Here is a 22,858-nt window from a genome sequence, read left to right as displayed (position 1 = left end):
GCCAGCAGCATTGGGGTCACAGACAGGCCCCGGCCTCTAAAGTCCCGCCTCTTCCTTTTTGGCCTTGGAATCCCCAAGGCAGGAGGGAATGAGAATTCTGGACATTTTCTGATGAGGAGGTGAATGACTTCAACTCCTCTGCTGGCGGTGGGGCCAGAGAAGTCTCTGGAGTGGAGGAGAAATTGTGCTCCCTGAGGGCTACTAACACCCACTCCTGAGTATGGGACACCTCCCAGGAACCCCTGTGTCTGACACAGTCCCCACAATCACCCCATGAGGTCGGAATTGCCATGCCCACTTCACAGACAAGGACGAGGAGGCCTGGAGAATGACAGGACTTGTTAAAGTTCATTCAGATGACGGGAGGCAGGGCTAGGACTGAACCCAGATCCATCTGCCTCCAGACTGTTGGAAGCGACGAGAGCAAAGCAGAAGCAGTGGGGCCAGGAGTCAATGTGCCCGGTCTGAAGGGGGCCCCAGGGAGTCGTACCTTGATCATCAAAAGCATGAGTCAGCTCGTGGCCCACGACAACACCAATGCCACCAAAGTTTAAGGCCCTGGAGGGGAGGAAACAAGAGTGAGGGTGACGTCACAAGGGGACACGGCTTCCTGTGTCTGGAGAAACAGCAGGGTCCTGTGGCGCTCTGCAGGGACATGGCCGCAGCTTGAACTTCCAGCCAGTCCCCTGAGGCCACGGAGAGGCTGGGCAAGCGGGCTGTAGTCAGCCTGTGCCCAGTGGGTGCCAAGCACTGTATGTGATGCTCCACAGAACGGCACTGTCCTCTTTGGTCCCCTCAAAAGCGTTCGGCATTAATGACCGATCTATGAATGAGCAAGCCACTTGGAATGGCTTGATCACATTGTCCACGGGCCACGCAGTGAGCAAAGAGCAGACCTGGGATTCAAACTCAGGGCCCCATACCTTGTCTGTGTGAGACAGGGCCCTCACCCCTCCACCTCCCCGGCCGTGATGGCTCTAAGATACCATTGGAGGAGAATTCCCCTAGATGGGGCTCCTGACTCCATGACATGCCCCCAAATCCCCACTGTGGAAGGGCTTCTGGATCCTGGAGACCCCTGGAGGGAAGCACGGGGTGGGGGGCGGGGGGGGAGTGGACGTCCCAAGCTGCCCGGGCCACTGGGACAAAGAGCACTCAGTGTGGCTGTGGGCCACAGGGCTGGGCCGGGCGTCCACTGAGGGGCAGGGGAAGGAGACGGGACGGGAGCACCCCAAGCATCCTACTTGGGTGAGGAGCGGGTGTAGAATGGCGCCTGCAGGATGCCGGCAGGAAACACGATCTCATTCTTGGTGGGCGAGTAGTAGGCGTTGACCATGGGCGGAGTCATGCTCCACCTGCAAGGACACACAGGTGGGGTCAGCCGGTCTGGAGGACATCAGGAGCCTTAACCCCGGCCCCAAGTGCACACAAGTACAAGGACATCCTTAGCATCACTGTTTTGGAGGGAAAAGCCAGAAAAACCCCAACTGTCTGCAGACAAGGGATTGGTGAAATCCGATGTCACACACACGGAGGAACAGTGAGCCTCTTACAAAGAGAGACAGGCCACGGGCGCCTGGGTGGCTCAGTCAGTTAAGAATCCAACTTCGGCTCGGGTCATGATCTCACAGTCCGTAAGTTCAAGCCCTGTGTCGGGCTCTGTGCTGACAGCTCAGAGCCTGGAGCCTGCTTCGGATTCTGTCTCCCTCTCTCTCTGCCTCTCCCCTGCTCATGCTCTGTCTGTCTCTCAAAAACAAACATTAAAATTAAAAAAGGAAGGAAGGAAGGAAGGAAGGAAGGAAGGAAGGAAGGAAGGCCACTGCTGCAAAGCATCTCTCGAAGTGTGGTCTGTGGACACTGGGAGGGGCCCTCAATTCCCTTGGGGGGGGGGTCTGCAAGGTCAAAGCTATTTTCATGATAATGTTAAATCGTTTACTTGCCTTTGTGACATGTTGACATTTGCAACAGTGGGTAAAGCTGCTGGAGCCTAAGTGTGACTCAAGACAGGGGCCCAGCTGCTCCAGTGGTCACCATGCTCCTCACCAGGAAGAAAAACCCCATTCCATTTGGGAACATTTTTCTTTCTTCCTTGCTCCCTTCTCTCTCTCTCTCTCTCTCTCTCTCTCTCTCTCTCTTTCTTTCTTTCAAGTTTATTTACTTATTTTGGGTGGGTGGGGAGGCAGAGAGGCAGAGAGAGAGAGAGAGAGAGAGAGAGAGAGAGAGAGAGAGAGAGATTGAGAATTCCAAGCAGGCTCCACACTGTGAATGTGGAGCCCAATGGGGGCTCGAACTCACGAACTGTGAGATCATGATCCGAGCTGAAATCAAGAGTCAATGGCTTAACTGAACTGAGCCATGCAGACGCCCCATTTAGGAACATCTTTTTTTCTTTTTTTAAATATTTACTTATTTTTGAGAGACAGAGAGGGAGAGAGAGAGAGTGCAAGCAGGGAAGGGGCAGAGAGAGAGAGGGAGACACTGTATTCAAAGCAGGCTCCAGGCTCTGAGCTGTCCACACAGAACCTGATGCAGGGCTCAAACCCACGAACTGTGAGATCATGACCTGAGCTGAAGCCGGATGCTTAACTGACTGAGCCACCCAGGTGCCCCCCACAGCATGCAACTCTTGATCTATGGGTTATGAGCTTACTTACAAAAACAGAGCTTGGGTATAGAGCTTACTTACAAAAATAAAAACTAAAAAACTAAAAAAAAAAAAAATTAAGTTTATTGATTTATTTTGAGAGAGAGAGAAATTGTGAGTTGGGGAGGGGCAGAGAGAGAGAGAGAGAGAGAGAGAGAATCCCAAGCAGGCTCCACACGATGAGCACGGAGCCTGATGAGGGGCCTGAATTCATGAACCGTTGAGATCATGACCTGATCCGAAGTCAGATGCTTAACCGATTGAGCCATCCAGGCGCCGCAGAATTTTTTAAAAATTAAAAAGAAACTTTGAAGTTTCAAGCAAAATTAATTACTTAATTAGTGAAATTACAAGAACTTGTATCAGTCCCTCCAAACTTGACAGCTTCCCAATACTTAAAGACTTTTCTCAGGAGGTCAACAGTGATATGAACAAATGTGGATTTGGGGGGAAGGTATGTAAAAGTCAGCGGGGCCGTTGTTTCCCAAATGACCGATGTGTGATGTTACAAATTAGGGCTGGCTACAAGATCCATTCACAGTGCAAGACAGACTGATGGGTTTTAGTGTAACAGAGTAGGAAAAGTTCATGACTATGGGTTCAGGTTCCACAGTGCGATTAACCTTTAACAAATTATTACTTGCTGAGTTTTGGTGTAGTATCGACAAAGAGTGTGCACAAGTATCAGAAAAGACTGGGGCGCCTGGGTGGCTCAGTCGGTTAAGCGGCCGACTTCGGCTCAGGTCACGATCTCGCGGTCCGGTCACGATCTCGCGGTCCGTGAGTTCGAGCCCCGTGTCAGGCTCTATGCTGACAGCTCAGAGCCTGGAGCCTGTTTCGGATTCTGTGTCTCCCTCTCTCTGACCCTCCCCCGTTCATGCTCTGTCTCTCTCTCTCTCAAAAATAAATAAACGTTAAAAAAAAAAAAATTAAAAAAAAATAAATAAAAAAAAAAAAGAAAGAAAAGACTACTAAAGCATTCCTGCCTTTTCCAATTTCGTGTCTGCATGAAGCTAGGTTTTCTTTATATATTTCAAAACAAGGTATTGCAATAGATTGAACACAGCGTCAGATAAAGAATCTAGCTGTCTTCTATTTAGCCGGATATTAAAGAAATAGGCAAAAAGTAAAATAATACCTTTTTCTCACTAAATATTTTGTAAGTAAATAGTTCCTTTTAATAACATTTATAATAAGTTGATATAATCGCCATACAAAAATGACTCTTTGGGGTCCAATAATTTTTCAAGAGTGTAGAAGTGGGGCAGAGTGCCTGGCTGGCTCAGTGGGTGGAGCGTGCAACTCTTGATCTCGGGGTTGTGAGTTCAAGCCCTATGTTGGGTGTACAATTAGTTAAAAAAATAAAACCTAAAAAAAAATTTAAAAACAAAGAATGTAGAAGGGAACCTACTGGTAGAAACAGCTGTCCACTTGACAATTTTTCTGGTATTGCGGGGGGAAGTTCAGTAAGGAGTGGAGTGCTGGGGTGCCTGAGTCAGTTGGTTGTGTCCAACTCTTGGTTTCAGCTCAGGTCATGATCTCACGGTTTGTGAGTTCGAGTCCTGCATCAGGCTCTGCGCTGACAATGTGGAGTCGGCTTGGGATTCACTCTCTCCCTCTCTCTCTGCCCTCCCCCACTGAGGCGCTCACGCTCTCTCTCTCTCTCTCTCTCTCAAAATAAATAAGCTTAAAAAAAAAAAGGAGCAGAGTGAGACAGGAAGGACGTTTTCTCCAGGAGCTTAGACAGTTCACTCTGTCTCCTCCAGGTAAGCGCCACAGAGATGTGTTGGTGGGTAACTGAGGCCATGGAAAGATACTGGGAAATTGAAAATTCATATTTTTTAAAAACACATGGTTACATGAACGGGCAGGAGGCAGAATTTAAATGATAAATTTTAAGTTAAATTAAAGACTTCAGATAAATTCGGAACCTTGTGGCAGTATCTGGGCCATAGTCTGGAGACAGAGGAAACAGAGATGTTCAAACCTCGGTTGGCCACGAGGGGGCACCAGAGGCAAAGAGAAGTTGCTTCCACCTTGGTAAGATTTATTCTGCAAAATGTTTTCGGCGTGGAGGGAGCTTATTTTGAGAACTAGAGCTGCGTTGACAACAGAAGATTTTCCCAAGGAGACTGCTCAAAAAATGACAGATGCCAGAGCTCATTCCAGATTATTTTAAGAAGGTTTGAGGTCCAGGCGAAAGCTGTATTTAAAAAAACTTCCCCAGGAGGGGCGTCTGGGTGGCTCAGTGGGTTGAACGTCCAACTCTTGGTTTCGGCTCAGGTTATGATCTCACGGTTCGTGAGTTCGAATACCATATCGGGCTCTCTGCTGTCAGCGCAGAGTCCCTTTGGAATCCTCTGTCTCCCTCTCTCTCTGCCCCTCCCACGTGCGTATGCGCAGTCTCCCTCTCACAAATAAACATTAAAAAAAAAAAAAAACCTTCCTCAGGAAAACACACACACACACACACACACACACACACACACACACACACAACTTCCCCAGAGGGTCCTGATATGCAGTGAGGTTTGGGAACCACAGCTGTTGGGGGCCCGTCTGGAATCCTCCCTAACCGAGGGCCTCCTCTGGGCCAGACACTCCTGCGAAGTTCTCACACTTGACTGTCCATGGGCTCCTCCCATCTTATCTGCAGATAACAAGGCAAAGGCTCTAAACACTGAAGCTGTGGAACCAGGACGTGAGGCCAGGCCCGCTCAAGTCTAGAGGCCACTACTCTGCCAACAGGCTGGGCACTGGGGGCACACAGACCTGGGCCAGTCCCAGCTCCTGGCCGGGCACACTTCCTTGGTCCCTGGTCTCTGCATCTGAAAAGTGGGAAAACCATGGTACCCACTCCTCAGACGGCACTTAGGAGAGTCACGGTGGGCACGTGGTGCATGTGCGACAAAGGCAAGCTCAGCCCAGAGCACCCTGTGTTGTGGGAGCTACTTCCTCCCAGCAAGGCCCAGGGACTCACTGGTCTCTGTTGGGAGCTTTCCTGAGCTGGTCAGCAGTGACCCTCCAGGAGAAGTTGAAAAACCGCATGGCATTCTCGAAGTAGAGGTCCGGAACTGCCGTGTACTGGACAAGACGAAGCGAAATCACAAGATCAGAGCGTACCCAGGCCAGGAGGCCCCCCAGCTCCTCGAAAGGCAAACCCCTTCTTCTAAAACTGAGGAAGCTGAGACCCCACGAGGTTAAGGGATTGGTCCACAGGTCAGAGGATGGAATGGAGGGCTCGGGACTGCAGGCTTGGTGGCTTCCTGCCTTGGCCCTGACCCTGCTGGGGCCCGGCACCCTCCCCTCTCCCTTTCGAGGACACGGTAAGAACTTCACCAGGACCGCTCAATACCAAGCAGTATCACGGCCTGCAGCAGCGCCTGGGCCTTAGGCAGGAAATCCCTCCAGTGATGTCCAATCCACGACGAGGGACATGTTCTATGCCTGCGTTATCCAGTATGGTAGATACCAGCCACATGTGAGCATTTCAAACGTGGCTAGTGTGACTTTTACATTTAATTAAATGTTAATGTATTTCGATTTTCATTAATTAAACAGCAGTGGCTTGTAGCTACCACTCTGGATAGCACATGAATCAAGCCGGGATCTGTCTCTGACATGTCAGGGGACAGGCATCACTGCACATTTTCCTTAGCACTCAGCCCAGCCTTTCAGCTCTTTTCAGGGGGCAAGGTTCTCCCTCAGATCGGCTCCAGGGCTTTCTGGCTTTTCGTCAGGGCTCTGGTAAGACGCTGGGGCCCTGGGGACAGGACTCTGATCCTGTGGGCTGTCCGCAAGAGCCTCCGGATCCTGTATTGTGACACCCTGGGGCATCTTAAATTATTCTGAAGGAAACACGCTGCAGAATGAGTCAGTCCCATATTCTCAGAAGTAGTTTTAATATTCTTGGGTTTTAAATAGAGCCATGATGAGAGGTTACTATAATTGCAAAAATGCCTGAATTCACAAATTTCAATCACAAAAAGATATAAAACTATCTTTCAGGGCAGAAATACAATCCATTTAAAGGAATGACCTGCCAAAAGTTCCAACTCCCAGGAATATATCAAGCACCCCTGTTGCCTCATTTAAGCTTAAATGTGCATTTGGGATTCATGCTTCCTCTTTCCCATTAGCATTTAGGGTCCAAATGAGGTCCAGGTTTTTCTGGGAAGGTGGGGGAGGCCCCTGGGGAGAGGAGGCAACTTGGGGGCCTGGGAAGGAAAAGGTGGTATGAGGGGCTCCCTGATATTTTAGGGGCACCGATTCTGTCTGTCCCTTCCAGGGTCTGCTCACCTCCATGATTCCCACTCATTCAATGGAGCTGCCCATGAAATGGAGTGTCTGGCAGGGCACGTGGCACCATTTGGCACTGAGGGCTGGGCACTGACTGACAGAGGCTCGGGGGAGGCGGGCCCAGGAGGGGAGGAGCAGAGAACCCATCCCCACACCTCCCACCACCGCATCTTGAGATGTCCTGACGGTCAAGGTGCCTCCAGCATCCCACCTGGACCCAGCCTGCCTCTGCTCGTCCCCAACTGTGGACCTCCAGGGGCATTTGGGAACGCAAGGGGGCAGGGTGGGAGCCACTCACGTCATTGAACACTTTGTCGAGCTCCTTGGGGTCCATGATGAAGTTGGGGTAGCCTATCATGTTGTAGATTGCGTCTGCCTAGACAGGAGAGATATGGCGGACACTGAGCCCTCAGCAGGGCTGGCTGGCCTCGGGCTCTGGACCAAAGGGACATGGGCAGGTCCTCCTGCTTGGGGTTTCCACATCTCTTTCTGGAAATGTTCCTCTCTTGCCCGACTTCTACTTACCCTTTGGCCCTCTGCTTAAATGTCACGTCCCGAGGGAAGCCTTTCCTGGCTGTCCCCCACTGGACTCTATCAAGTCCCTCCCTCTTCGTTAGACATGTCACATCTCCCTGCATTTTTCTCTCACATGCTCAACACGGTCTGTTTTTACACAGTTATTAATGCAATCATGTGGTCAAGGCTGTCCCTCCCTCCTGCTGGACTGTTCACCCCCTGAGGGCAGGACAGCGTCCACGCCGGGCTTACTAGCTGGGACTGGTCTCCCTTCACGCACCCTCCTCCGTCCATGGCTGTGGCCCCACAGGCGGGAAGCCTCAGCCATCCCTTCAGGCACCGGGCCAGCCTCACCTTCTCCTTGGCTGATCTCCGAGTGTCCTCATCCATCCACTTCAGTGTGTTCAGGCTTTCCTCAAATGCCTTCTTGATCTCTAGGATTATCTCGCTGGCCTGAGGAGAGAGAAGCTGACCAGTGAGGGCTGGGCACTAGACAGACACCCCAGGCAGAAGGGAGGCCCCGGGCCAGAGTCGAAACTCAGATCACAGCTCAAAACCTCAGGCTGTGAGTGCTGGGTGAAGAAGGGGAGCCCCAGCCACTTCCCCAACCTTGTTCCTCAGAACACTGAAGTCCTGCAGGACAAGACTGGACCTCCATAAACAGAGCTCCGTGGCCAAATATGCGTAGGACAAGCTTTGGGGAAGCTGGAAAAGTCTCTCCTCTGCAGGACTTTTCAGAACCTTTGGCGTACAACATGCACCGTGGTTCTTCTGGAGAGTGTAAAAGTCTTATTAGTCTTTCTCAGACTTACTGGCCCACAGGATTTCTTTATTGATGGAATGGGTTTTAAAATCTACAGAACCTGAGTTCTGAGAAGCAGTCTCAGAAATGCTGTGCTCAGGCTGGAGATGACCAGCTTCTCTTGAGGGCGATAATGTCACAGGCAGACCCGGAGGTCAAAGATGCTAGAGCAGGGGGAGGAAGTCGTGCAGCAGAAAGAGCAGAGGGGCTGACGGCTGACAGAACTAGACGAAGATTCTGTATCAGCTGCTCACAGGCGAGTCGAGTCGCCTAAGGAATGGGAGTCTCCCTTTGCTAACATCTGACTGCAGATAATACCTACATAATTAAAATCAGGAACAAAAACTGTAACAATAACATAATGATAATAATATAATAGCTACCACTCACTGAGCCCTTGTTTTGCGTGCGGGACGGACAGCCCCACTACCAAGTTAACGGTGAAGGGAGAAAAACTGTCCCAAGTCACCCCACCAGGAGGTGATGGATCCAGGATCTGGACTGGGGCCCGGCTGTCTTCACACACCTAGCCATGATGTTCCTCTGCGTGTCCAGAACAAACCCGTCACCCACAGGGTAAGAAAAATGTCACCCTCCAGGCCAGAGCTGCTCTGCCAACACCAGCTCGTTGGGCCCCTCGTTCCCCTTGGAGGTAGAGGCAGGGATGGCTGGAATGGCCTTGCAGGGTTAAAGGGCAATACAGCTACAGTGCCTGCCACTCAATTACAGAGCTATCCCAAATAACTCCTGGCATTCAAGCCTTCAGACAACAGGAACTTTGAGTCAAGGCTGGAGCCCTGGCCCGGAGTAGGAAAGGTCCAGAGCAGACAGAAGTGTGGGCTGTCCGGTTCACGAAGGGCTAGAGCAGGTGCGATGTCACAGCCTGTGTGCAAGACGAGGCACTCACTATGCTCTTGCTGTCCTCCGCAAAGGTCGCTTTGACAAACATAGGGCCCAGGGCGAAGCCCAAGTTGTTCTCTGTGTCGCTCACGCAGAACTTCCACCGGGGAAGACAGGTCTGGAAACACAAGGGACAGGGGTTACTTGGTCCTGTCCTTCTTCCCAACCCTTGTCCGTCCAGGAGGCAGCAGCGGCTGGGGCTGCTTCCTTCCAGAACCTCCAGGAGACCTTTTCTGACGCAGTGGAAGTTATTTTAGGCACTGGATCAAGAGGCCACAGAATATTCCTCATCGCCGCCATCTATGATTTCCTGAATGCCAGGCTCTGTGTACAGCATGTCATAAATGGGATCTTAAGGAGCCATCAGAACGAACCTGGAAGGCAGGGATGTGGGCCTTGACAGATGAGGAAACAGACACAGAAACTCTGCAAGGGGAAGTCGCCGGTCCAGGGTCCCACAGCGAGCGAGGGGTGTTACAGTGACAGAACTCTGACATGCCTGCTCGCACGCCCCACCCCCCACCCCTACCTCGCCCTGCCCCTTGGGGGAGGCTAAGAATCCTGGTGGCAAAGACTTGAGAAATTACTGTGTCTATTCTTGTGCAACAGGAAAACCTTCCCAGAAGGCCAGACCCAACCCCATTTTCTTTTTTAATGTTTGTTTATTTTTTGAGAGAGAGAGAGAGACAGAGTATGAGTGGGGGAGAGGCAGAGAGAGAGGGAGACACAGAATCCAAAGCAGCTCCAGGCTCTGAGCTGTCAGCACAGAGCCAGATGCGGGGCTCAAGCCCACGAACTGTGAGATCATGACCTGACCCGAAGGCGGACGCTTAACCGGCTGGGCCACCCAGACGCTCCAGGACCCAACCCCATTTAAAGCCTCCTAGAGGAAGGACCAGCACAGTGATGCTGCAGGACGCACATGCCTTGGTAGCCCGTGGTCTTGCCCACAAGCCTGCCAGCCCACCAGCCCACCAGCCCCCAGGGCACCTATGGGGAGCTGGAAATGGGTGGCCTTAGGCTGTAGCCCCACAGAGCTCAGGGGAAGCACACCCACGCTGGTTCGAGCCCCGCTTGCTCTCCTGCCCCTCCAGCCTGCTGGCTGTGCATGGTCCCCATGATCATGAGTGGTGGCCCTGCTCACCCTGCTCGTGTAAATCCCTCATGTGGCCTCCTGACCCTGAAGAACAGGTGGTAACAACCACCAGGCTTGGGGCAGCCTGCTTCATGATAGTTTTCCAACTGAAAACAAGCAAATGCCCACCAACAGGCAGACGGATAAACAAAATGTGGTATTTTTATACAACAGCACACTACTTGGCAACCGGAAGGAGCGTGACACACAATATGGAGGCATTTCACAGCCATTAGCTGAGCAAAAGCAGCCAGACATGAAAGAGCCCACAGTGTGCAATCCCACCCACACCTGTCCACACCCACTTGGGGGACTGAAGGAACCTTCTGTTCCAAGGACACTGGATAAGTGGGTGACAGGAATGTTCTCTATCTCGATTGGGGTGCTGGTTACATGGGCGACTTCATTTGTCAAAACTCGCTACACTGTGTACTTCGTGTACCCCGTTCATTTTACGGTACGTAAATTCTACCTTAAAGAAATTTCTTCCAGGAAAGAAGGAAGAAGGGGAGGAAGTAAAAGGCATCTCAGCCTTCCACAAGTTGAGTGGCCCAAGTCCTTTTAAGCTTTCCCACCCATGTGTCCATTTAGATGCTGTGCCCTCCCACAGCTGGACATGGCTGTGGCCACATCTGGCCGAGGCCACCCACGCAGAAGGTCAGGACCGGGGGGGAGGGGGACTCGAACTCCCAGGCTCCGTGGGGGCCCTAGGCCCTGATGGCTGAGTCAGGGGCTGAGTCTTACTGCCTTCTCAGGAGAGCTTTTGCATAAACCCATTCATTCATTCACTCACTCATTCATTCACATGCCCAGTGCTCTCCGGGCAGTTCTTTTGCACCCTGAGAGCGCTAGGTGCTTGGAACCTAGAGGCGAATCAGCCGTGAGCTCTGCCTTCGAGGGGCTCAATAGAAACACCCAGAGCACCCAGTGGGAGAGACAGACACATAATAACAGCAACAACGGCAGCAAGACTAGTGTGTGCCAGCTGAGTGTTTATCGGGTGTGGGCCGTAGCTCATATAATCCTCATAATGTGGGCCACAGCTCATATAATCCTCATAATAACCCCACGAGGTAGGTTCTGTGCTCCTCTTTGCAGACAAAGTGCAGGGTGTGGAGTGCTTTAGCCTTTAGGACAGACTTTGTGGGAATACCTTTGTGTGATCCCAGACGGTGCCCTGGTCAGTAGGGCAGGGCAGGGATTAAGTATTCCTTTTTACATTTGGGAAGACTGAGTCTTCTGCTCCAATGAAGTGATTTGCCCAAGGCTGTGTGGTTAGAAGAAGCATTTCAAACACAGATCTTCTGACCAAAGTTCTGTGCTGTTTCCGTATACCATGCATGGGGCATATCGTGACCCTGGCTCACAGCCTCCCACCTCTAGGGGCTCCCAGTTGCCCTGGCTTCTGGCAAAGCCTTTCTGGGCTCCACCAGCTCTTAGCATCCCACTGATTAGAGCAGCACCCTGCACTCTGAGACTCGCCCAGGGAAGCTCTCCCTATGTATCTATGTATCTATCTACCTACCTACCTACCTACCTATCGTGGTAAAATACACAGAAGATTTACCATTCTAGCTGCTTTAAGTGTATAGGTCAGTGGTGCTAAGCATATTCACATTGCTGTGCAACCAATCTCCAGAACTTTTCATCTTGCAAATGTGAAACTTCACACCCATTGAACAACTACCCATTGAACAACTCCCCATGCCCGCCTCCCTGCCCCCAGCCCCTGGCAACCACCAGGAAGCTCAATTTTGACTTCTGGCTTCTGCAGAGCAGAGGCTGAGTGGAGCAGAGTTCGGGTGGGGGCTGTGGAATCAACTGTGCTAGGTTTGAGAACCCACTCGCCACTAATGAGCTGTGTGACTTTGAATCGTCCTTTCCCCTCATGGAGCCTCAGTTTCTTTATCTATAAAATGGGCTGATGAGAATAGTTCCGAACACACAGAGCTGTTATAGGAACTTGGTGACATAATGCCTACAAAAGGCAACATCTAGTAATGATGTCTTTTATTATTCTGATGATCATCGTTAGCATCAGTGAGTGGCTGAAAGTGCCAAGATGTCACCATCATCCAGAGCTGGGTTTGAATTGGAGTTTGGCTGCCTCCTTGCTGGGTGACTTGGGAAACCCTTCACCACCTAGAGCCTGTTTCCTCATCTGTACCCAGTGGGTAAGCAATGATGCAGGTACATGATCCCCACACAGAGGCATCTCTGTAACTGCCATCCCCAGTCCCGGTCAGACCCTTCCTGAATAAAGTCCCGTGGGAAGCCAAGTGCTCCAGGGGACAGAGTCCATGTCTCGTCATGTCTGTGACCCAGGGCTCACCCAGGGCCGGTCCAAGGTAGGTACAGGTGGAGCAGGAAGGCGGGTCAGCTGAGCAAAGCAGCCAATCCTTCCCCTGGTCCTTCTCTGCAGGGCCACGTGGCTCTCATAGCTGAGGTCCTTTGGTGCCCCCAGAGGCCCCTCTTGTCAGGAGCAGGGCCTGTTCCCAGCCACCCTCTCCTTCCGTCCCCTTCCTGCCAGAGGTGGGTATATATGGGGAGGGTAAAGAAAAGGAGAACTCTTCCCAGGATGAACTCTAGGACCGGAGGCCAGCACCCACATCCCATCATTCTCTGCCAGCCCTTATCTGGCTCTGTCCACTACACTGGACTCTAGGAGGGGCCATGGGGGCAGGGCGGCCGGAGCCAGCTCTGCCCGTCCCCTGGGGTCTTGTTAGCTGCTGTCCTGGGTGGGTGCACTGGGCAAGCTTAGCGCCTCGCCCTCTATTGGTCTATGGCTGGGGCACCTCCCTGGGGCCCTGACTTGGTGTGCGTCCCATCAGCACATGTGAGGACCTCACGATGTGGGCTCTTGGGGCACAGATGCCACCTCACTTGTCTCTGTGTTCCCACAAGGGACTCATGTCCTATGAATACATGTCTGTGGGCTACATGAATGAGAGGGTGACCTCCATGGGGAAAAAGTGGAAGTGTCTGGGAAACTTCCCACCTAGGGTGGGGCCCTGAGAGGGGGGGAGTGAGGGTCCTGGAGCCCTGGGACCTCTGGAAGAATGGGCCCTCGGGGCCAGGGAGCATGACAGCAGTGAACACATGTGCGGACTTACCACGAACCAGGTGCTGCACCGAGTGTTTTATGTTTATGGAGAAGCAGCAGTATTACTGGAGGTCCCCTGTATAAAATGGGGATGATGATCACACCCACCTCATAGGGATATTAAGATCACTGGAGTTACAGGAAAGCGTTTATTATCACCAGCATCGAGAAGGAGTTGGAAGGAAGAAAACAGAAGCCACCTTTTGCTGTAAAGTAGCTAACTCTCTAAGATTCCTCTTTACCCTTTGAGATTGGATGTAATCATCTCCTTCTGGAAGCTTCTGTCCATCCCCAGCTAGCTTAGATCCTCCCTCATGAGTTCCACGGCCCTAGAGGACACTAAGGTCACAAGAGCCTCCAACCCAGGGCCTGGCACACAGTAGGTACTCAGCACGTGCATAGGAATGCAGTCACAGAGGCTCACCTTCTTGGTCCCATACATGACTTCCATGAACTTCTCGTCGGCGTCCTGAAAGCGCTGATCAAGGAAGGAACTTGTCTTCCGCACCAGGTTCCAGATCATGTAGTTGTTGAGCAGGCTGGGGCAAGAGATCAGACCGCTCAGAAGGGCCCAGAGCTGAGAGCATCACAGCACTTCCCCCACTGACCTTTAGGGGGCGCTCAGAACCGGCCTTCAGCTAGCAGGCTCTTTCCCCCACCTGCCCCAGTCTGGCAGGTTACTGCTCACTAACAGGGAATGTCAGCTCTTCAAGGCAGAGCCTGGGTCCTCTTTTGAAAACCCCTCAGTGCCTAGTGAGGTGATTTGTACATCACACGTCCTCAATACACGCTTGTTGCATAGCTGCTTTTTGTCTGGAAGCCGTGGAAGGGCAGCATGGAGATGCCCCCTGGATGCTGTGTACTGCTGGGCTGGAGCAGGGAGGAGGCTGCCATGTCCCCAGCTTGGAGATGTCCCGGCCAGAGGGCCAGCGTCAGGGAAGGGGCCCTAAGAATAGGAGGGGCAGGAAAGGAAGCTCTGGCCAGCCCCGCCACGGTCTGGTCTGCGTGAAAGAGCTCACTGCCCCCTCCCTCAGGGCACAGAGAATCCTCTGTGGCTTTTGTCACCTTTGCAAAGAAGCCACCTTGGTACAAAGAGATGTTCACAACGGTGAGCATCTAGCCTCAAACTGGAACCAACCTAAATGTCTGACAATAGGGGAAGGGTTGAGTAAATAATCATATGTATACTTGGTGGAATACTGTGCAGCCGTGAAGAATGAGGTCCACAGAGAGTGCGGGATAACGTGGGGAAAATGCTCTTGACAAAGGTCAAGAGAAAAGCAGATTACACATGTGGTCACAACAATGGGGAAAAAAGGAACCATGTATTAGAAAATTCACCTCTCTCTCCCTCACACACGTGCGTGCGCGCACACACACACACACACACACACACACACACACACACACCCCATAGAATCAACAGCAGTGTTTGGGTAAGTTTAAGTTTTTTCTATTTTTTCTGTAGTTTTCAAAAACCTCTCCAACGAATCTTTAAAATTAAAAAAAATCAGAAGTATTAACTACAAATATGAGCGAACATTCACTGAGCCCCATCCCAAGTCATACCCTCACTCGGCTCTGGCATATCCCCACCAGGTAGGTGCTGTTTCCAGCCCCATTTTATGATGCGGAGCATGAACCAGGCGAGGGCGAGAAACTTGCCCAAGGGGACAGAGCTGGTGGGGGAGGGGCTGGGATTTGAAGGGCTGCCTCTCCCCAGGGCCCACGCTCCTGAGTCAGTCTGTCACCCGCTGGCCACACCTATCTGGCGGGAGAAGAGGACAGCGGTGGCAGCCGGCAGCAGGAGGGTGTGACCCCAAGGGCTGCCTGGCCGTCCCTTACCATTTGTCCGCAGCAGGAGGGTGTGACCCCAAGGGCTGCCTGGCCGTCCCTTACCATTTGTCCGTGTTGTTGATGAGGGTGGAGACCTGCCCCAGGTACTCCTTGTCGTAGACAACAATAGGCTCGGACTCATTGATCTCCACGGGGTAGAAGATGGTGTTGAGAAAGGGCAGCCAGTTGATGGCTGGCGCCAAGGCCTGGAAGGGAAGAGACCGTGTGACTCTGGCTGGGCTGTTTCTCCTCCACGCCCAAGGCTCCAGGGTGCTCTTTCGAGGAAGGCGGCACCATGCCTCCGAAGAGCTGGGCACGGACAGCGCCCTGTGCAGATGTCGAACTGAGGTCTCTGGCTTTCGTCAGAGATGCTCTCGACAGAATTCTAAGGAGCCAAACACCAACTTCAACTTGAAACGGAGCTGGGACGGAATAAAGGGGACACAGTGACAGCAGCAGTAGCTACCATTCTGCAAGCCCCTCCTGTGCCAGGTACCACTGCAAACGACTCACACGTCTTCTCTCAGCGGGACCTCATGAGAGGCCTAGGTGGGAGGCGCCACTGTCCCCAGTATATCGATGAAGAAACTGAGCCCAGACGGGCCTATAACGGAAAGCTCTGTAGCGTCCAGAGCCAAACCGCCTGGGTTCGCATTCCAGCTCTCTTACTTACTAGCTGTGTAACCTTGAGTAAGTGGATGAACCACTCTGTGCCTCGGGGTCTCGTCTGAAAAGGGATCTCCTCATCATAACAGAACTCACGCCATGGGGTTAGTGTAAGGATTAAACAGGTTAATGCTGTCTGTTCCATTCAACATGCACTTCCATCATACCAATTACTAGGTGATTAGGCTATACGACCGGTAAATTCGAGAATGATAGCAGTAAAATGTGCAAATGCTTCGGGCCATGGGTGATTTTTCTTGGGCACGGGATCTGAAAAAATAAGCTTAGACTGACAACCTCCAGCAAGGAAGGAGAAGCCCCCAGCTCTGCTGATGCACAGGAGGCTGGCTGGTCAGCTCTATTTTACGATCATTTATTTTTATTTATTTTTATTGTTTAGAGAGAGAGAGAGAGAGAGAGAGAGTGCATGAGCTGGGGAGAGAGGCCGGGGGGTGGGGGAGAGAGAGAGAGACGATCCTAAGCAGGCTCCACCCTCAGCACAGAGCCCGACACGGGCCTCCACCTTGCAACCCTGGGATCATGACCTGAACCTAAACCAGGAGTCGGATGCTTGACCAACTGAGCCACCCAGGTGCCCATAAGATCATTTAAAACGACGGCCGATGCCAGAGCTCCCTCTGCACTCCGGCTTCCAGTAACTTCCAGCTTCGAGCAGGTAGCCTGCTCTCAGCCCGCCTAGCGGCAGCAGCCCCCACTGCGCAGAGCCCATCCGCCTGCGCGGTCTCTGTGCCCACAGCAGCCTTCCTCCACTGCCCGCCAGGCAGCCTCCAGGCGTGCTGAGCTCTCTCCAGGTTCCAGTTATTGTTTTGGTTACAGACTTGCACAACTTCTGGGTTTAACTGTGGTCAAATACACAAACATGAAGTTTACCATCAAAACCATTTTTAAGCATGCAGTTCAGCGACATTAAGTACCGTCACCGTCCATCTCCAGATTCCATCTTGCAAAACTGAAACTCTGCACCTATTAAACAAGAATCCCCCCTAGTTCCCTCCCTACTGGGCCCCCAGTAACCATTATTCTACTTTTTGTCTCTATGAATTTGGCGTCTCTCGCTACCTCATGTAAGTGGAACCATACAGTATTTGTCTCTGTGACTGGTTTGTTTCACTTAGCGTGATGTCTTTCAAGTGGCACAACTTTTGAATCTAATTGGAGTTGTTTATACAATTAATGAGAGCTTCATAAACTGCAGGGCCCTGGAACGCTCTAAGTCCTATTTCTCCCACACGACCTGTTGTTCTTACTTTTCCGCCCTGTAATTTTACAAGATGCAAACATATACTGTGTTATACAGCAAAAGTGCTGATATGTGTCAGTCACAGAGAATGGTAGCCAGCACTTAACAAGCACTCAATCGATATTAACTATTGTAATCATTCTCAAGGTCTCCCAAGCGTGGGCCTGGGCTTGAAGGATAATAAATTCTGTTCTCTGTTCCCTTGCAAAAGGGCAGAACTGAAGACAAAGGCTGCAGGAGACACATTACAATCGGCCTTCATATGGTAAAATCAATCAATAATGTACAATGTAAAATCAATCTACAACATCAGATGAACCTATAACCTGTTGGTAACTACCTACGATACCCTCAGTGAGAAAGCAGTCATAAAGCCCTCCCCTTAACAGATGCTGACTTCGCAGATGAGCTAAGGTGACCTTTCTGAGTTCACGTAGTTAGCTAGTGTGTTCAGGTCTAAAATCTAGGCTCCCTCGTCTCTCCGGTTTCAAAGGGCAACTCAGCTCTTGGGGAATAAGGACCTCCGAGGACAGAAGAGGGCAGCTCCCACAGGCAGCGGTGTGCCAGCTCTTAGAGGGCAGGGAGGCGATTCATAGTGGCATCAGGACCTACCACAAACTCCCTCGGTGGTTTTTGTCAGAGATGCTCTAGACAGGATTCCAAAGAGGCGTGCCCAGCGGGCTCCCGCACATCCCTGCCCACCCGACTCCAAGAGGAGACACGGATCAGAGTCCTCACCATGAACTTGTTCTGGGACCTCAAGCCGTTCTGTAGCTTTTCTCTAAAATGGCCCCCCCAACACAAATATAAATACAAATAAAATGGGGACAACATTCTGCACCCCCCCCCCCACCTCACCGTGGTTGGTTGCTCTGTACCTCATGGGGATGGCCTGCTCTTTAAACCTGAGCTGCCTTTCTCCCTAGCTTGTCCATTAACTCTTTCTCTCTGGCAAGAATCCCCTAGGCAGGTAACCTCTGGGGCTTCTCTTTAACAATTTCTGTGGCTGCAAAACTGGGAGGTGTCCAGGTGAGACGGTCAAATAGGGCTCAACGCTTAGAGACACCTGCCTGCATGATCTGCTGGCAAAGACGCCTGGGAAATTCACCAGGTTTACAAAATGTCATTGTTTACACAATGAACGAGAGCTTCACAAACTGCAGGAGACTGGAACATTCTAATCAGGGTACAGACATCAGGTGGTGATAAATCCCTGTGCACTTGACACACGCCTGTTTCGTCAGGGAGAGCAGGTGTTCCGTGCAAGCAAATTCCCATAACTCCAGATAAGGTGTGTGTTGAACAGAATTTTCACATTTTCAATCTTGCTTTAGTGAACGCCTAACTTAAACATGTGTGCCTAGATCTGTATCCATAGAGACGGCTGTTTTAACCGACCGGGACATTCCACTTGTGACTCAAATCCTTTGGGGCACACCAGTCAGCTCTATTTTCCAAACCTGCAGCCAAAGAGTACTGCTGGTCACCAACCAGCCAGCTCAAGTAGGCTTGCAAAATAAGAGAGAAAAGGAAGATGCTATCAGACATGATCTCAGCTGGAGAATTTAGAGCAGAGGACAGGACTCATGCTCAAACAACTTTTTCTTATTTTTAATTTTTAAGTTTATTTATTTTGAGAGAGAGAGAGAGCGCAAGCAGGGGAGGGGCAGAGAGGGAGAGAGACAGAATCCCAAGAAGGCTTCATGCTGTTAGCGCAGAGCCCGGTGCGGGGCTTGAATTCATGCAACTGTGAGATCACAACCTGAGCTGAAACCAAGAGTCGGACGCTTAACCAACTGAGCCACCCAGGCACCCCTCAAACAACTTCTGATATGGAAGGTCTTAGAAAGGAATGAGAAGGGCCTCAGGCCCCCAGAGAAGGAACAGAAGGATGTCTGATTCGTGGCTCTGAATTCAGACTCTGATGGGGGCTGGCCTGGAACCACTCTATTCTGGTGGGGTTAGCCTGGACACATACTGTGAAGGCTGGCACACCTTTCCCTGAGTCACCTGGGGTGTAGGAAGAAAACCAAATTTCCAGCTACCAGGGAATAGCAAGGCATTCTCTGTCCAAGGCTGGAATAAATCAAATTGGTTTAGTGTTAGAGACGTGGGCTGGCATCATCAACAACAAAGGAATAACACGAATAATGATTACTACAGTACATTTGAATTGTGCACATGAGCTTACAAAATGAAATCTCATCCTTTGCCTCATCTCATCCTCTTAAACCCTGTGGGCAGGCCAGGAAGAGATTCTTTTGGAGGATACTAGGTTTCAGGGCTCCAGGACTTAATCTTTAAATGCTAGACATAATTTTTTAATATGCACACACGCCCTGTTCCCCTGGGAGACACTCCAGAGTTTTCAATTTGTTCTCAAAGAACTCTGTGACTAAAGAACCAGTCCACCTTATGGGGACAGGGGCTGCCTCTCATTTGTCTCTTGTGTTCTGGAATAAAGCAGGTGTGAATGAGTGAGGAAGGAAACAAAGGCTCACATGGGGGTCTTGCGACTTGCCCAAGGTCACACAGCTCCTAGTGGGGCTGGGCCAGAGCAGTCTTCTGACTCCAAGCCCAGGGCCTGTACCTTTGCTAAAGTCCTCCCCTACGTGGAGGGCTCTGCAGCAGCGGGGGAGGAAAAGCCTTTCCTGTCTTGCTCGAAGATCAGAGCAAAAGCAATGTTATAAGGTGCCCTGGGGTAGAGCCCGGAAGCCACGCTGGGGCAGATGTGCTCAGGGCTACTGTGTCTCCTCTGCTTCCCTGGGGGTGGTCGGTTGGCATTATGGCCACCGTGGGGGGCTGGGCTGCTGCTGAGGCCCTTCTTGCATTGAGAAGCGGACAGCTGGAGCAAACCAAATCACTGCACAGACAGCATCTCCGTTGACCTCCGGACCTCAGAGTGGCAACACGGTGCCAGATGGTCCCCGACACAGGCTGCTGATCTCTGTAACAACTCATGCACACCACTCACCCCGATGCCAGCTCCTCCGGGGACCCGAAGGGCAGCTGGCACCCAGAAGAGACTCTCTCACCTTCATCCCCAGCTTTGCCTGGGCTGTATCTCCACCTGGGACACCCTGTCGGCCTGGTGCTGCTCTTGCCCACACATCCCACTCACCTTCCCTGACTTCCCCCTACTCGGGTCCTAGTGCCCTCCTTCTTTCACCCAGAGCACTCAGCAGGGAGTCTGGGACTGCTTCCTGGTTGGTGTTCCTCTCTACCCTGGAAGTAGAGAGCAAGGCCCTGACGGTGGCCTTATACCTGTCAGAGCAAGGAATGGAGGGTGAAAAAGGGTAGGGACCGAGGTGTTCTTTCTGAAAAGAGAGCGCATGAGCCAACTCCAATGGGTGGGCGGGACCTGGCTGGTCAAGGTAGACAAGGACGGAGGAGACATCTCGGTGCAACCCCTACACACTGGCCTAGTCACCCTCCCCAGCGGAGAAGCAGGCCTCACCGAGGCTTCCTAGGCAATGGCAGGAAACAGGAAGACTGGCCAAGGACACCTTGCTCATTCCTCTGCGACCCTGGGGACCTGGGATAAAGCCAGACGCCAACACATGGTGAACTGGGAAGACGGAACTGGCAGTCAACTCACCACCTGCAAGCCTCAAGGAGCCACCAGGGGGCAGCCTTCAGCAGAGGGGCCACTTGCTTTCCAATGGGTTACACCCGGTGACAGAGAGAAACCCCCTCTCACCTCCAGGAGGTTGCCAGGGATCGTGGTCAAGAACAGATGCCATGAGCCACGCGTGAGTCCAATGTCCAGCTCCCCTGGTACTCAGGGAGCCTCAGGGACTTGAACATGTCACTTAACCTCCTGGCTTGGAAAAGGGAGAAGTGACTACAGAACCCACCTCTCAGGTCTATTGTTTGCTGTATATACACCAGGCTCGATGTGACTGGGGCTTGAGCATGGAAATGCCCAATCAGTGTGAGCTATTATCGTTATGACCACAGAGCCTCCCCAGGTAAATGCTGTTGTTACAGAAAAGCTGTGTGGCCTTCAGCAGATAACTTAGCCTCTCTGAGCCTCAGTTTTCCCATCTGTGAACTGGGGTGACAACCATCCTTGCTCCTTAGGGTTGTTCTGGGGACCTGATGAAGTGGGTATAAAAGCCTCAGCCCAGCACCCTACGTCCTGAAGCCCTGTGCCTCCCCCGGGCTCCACGTCAACCGGAGCTCACGTTACCTGCAATTCGGCAGCTGTCACTTTGTGGTAGATGAGCTCCTCGTCCCGGCGCTTCTCCTGGGGGATGGTGATGTTGGCCAGTGCCGTCTCAAAGTCCAGAATCTGTTGCATCTGGGGCCGGATGGTGGCCTCGTCCCCTCCACCCAGCAGCTTCCCCAGCTGGACCATGTAGTTCAGGTATCCCGTCAGCACCTGTGGGCCCAGCACCCGCAGTCTATCAGTCGTGTCACCTGCTGCACGCTGGACACGGGTGGCGGGTGGGGCAGGGCCAGCCCAGTGCGGGAAGTCCGCAGACCGGCTGCCCACGGAACTCGGGACGAAGCCCTCAGGTGCTCGAGTGGGTGGGGGACCCTGCTGTTCCCCACCCACACTCCCGCTCGGACACCCATCACGGGAAAGCTACCCACAGACCATCCTTCGGTTCTTACAACACACTTTTTCTGAGCTGCCCTCCTCTACCATGTCCCCAGATCCAAATTAGGTTCCCGTGTTCGACTTTCTCAGCTCACCCTTGAGCTATCACAATTTGTCATTATGCCTCCAACTGGGTGGTTAGTTCATTAACGTCTGCCTCCCCTGCTAGACTCTAAGCGGGGACCATGACTGTCTCAGTCCCCACTCTCCCCCCAGCATCAGGCACTTGGTAGGTGCACGCCCAATGCAAGTGGGCAGGATGAATGGAGACATGATGAACCACAGACGAGGTTTCTCCGGGACATCATGAGAGGCATGGGTTTTGGAGTTAGCTGGTCTGGATGTGAATCTCAGCCTCACCCCTCTGTGACCTTGGGTGGGTCACTTAGCATCTCTGGGCCTTGCTCTCTCCTCTATAAAAGGCAAGGTAAAAATAATACCCACATAGCAGATGAGATGAATGAAGTTCAGAGACGTTCTGTATCTGCGGGGTTACTGGGGGGGCGGGGGAAGAGGTAAGTATATAAGAGGCTTAGCACCCACAGATGGCCATGGCCATTACTGCTGTCTTGCTCTACAGTGGGGACAAAAGACACCTGCCCATCCCCTGCCTATTGTGCCCACGATGCCTGAATGGGAAACAGCCAGTCTGTTTCTGCCAGGGACTGCCTATCATCCATCAGATAACTGATTCGTCAGTGCAACTCCAGCTTCAAAGACCCGCACAGGTGTGATGTGGAGGGGACACTGAGAGGGTAAAATGTCACAGGGCGTGGGCTGGGAGCCACTCTCTCTGAAGAAGAAGCACACTCACCTTCTCGTTTTCAGTTTTGTTCAGGTAATAGTCCCTTGAGGGTAAGCCCAGGCCAGACTGGTCCACCTGGAGAGAAAGGCAGGAGTGAGAGGGGGTCTCCTGTCGCACATACACACCGCCTGCTGTGGGGACAGCTGGCACATGGCAACACAGGACCGGCCTGGGTCCCAGCCAGAGCAGGAGCTGGTAGCGGAGGACCCCTCTGGGGTGGGGCCAGCCGGCGTGGGAACAGACACATGTCTGGCTGCATAGCTGCCCGGACACGGGGATTCTGGG

General features: G+C 52.2%; 1 protein-coding gene across 4 annotated transcripts in view; it reads right to left on the bottom strand.

Moving 5' to 3' along the window:
• Positions 1-22,858, bottom strand: part of ECE1 (endothelin converting enzyme 1) — a 112,864-nt gene that overhangs the window by 7,009 nt on the left and 82,997 nt on the right. For all 4 annotated transcript variants that reach the window (XM_019461677.2, XM_053898883.1, XM_053898885.1 and 1 more), the window contains exons 7-16: positions 22,583-22,648; positions 21,355-21,546; positions 15,299-15,441; positions 13,824-13,938; positions 9,169-9,279; positions 7,814-7,912; positions 7,242-7,319; positions 5,625-5,728; positions 1,245-1,355; positions 491-558 (exon numbers count right to left, since the gene is read on the bottom strand). In XM_019461677.2, the coding sequence (XP_019317222.1) occupies positions 491-558; positions 1,245-1,355; positions 5,625-5,728; positions 7,242-7,319; positions 7,814-7,912; positions 9,169-9,279; positions 13,824-13,938; positions 15,299-15,441; positions 21,355-21,546; positions 22,583-22,648 (1,087 nt within the window). The remainder of the gene's footprint in view (positions 1-490; positions 559-1,244; positions 1,356-5,624; positions 5,729-7,241; positions 7,320-7,813; positions 7,913-9,168; positions 9,280-13,823; positions 13,939-15,298; positions 15,442-21,354; positions 21,547-22,582; positions 22,649-22,858) is intronic.

The sequence above is a fragment of the Panthera pardus genome, unplaced genomic scaffold (assembly GCF_024362965.1).
Source record: "Panthera pardus isolate Hobbes unplaced genomic scaffold, ASM2436296v1 HiC_scaffold_11, whole genome shotgun sequence".
Classification (NCBI taxonomy): Eukaryota; Metazoa; Chordata; class Mammalia; order Carnivora; family Felidae; genus Panthera; species Panthera pardus.
This window is presented reverse-complemented; position numbering and strand designations above follow the sequence as displayed.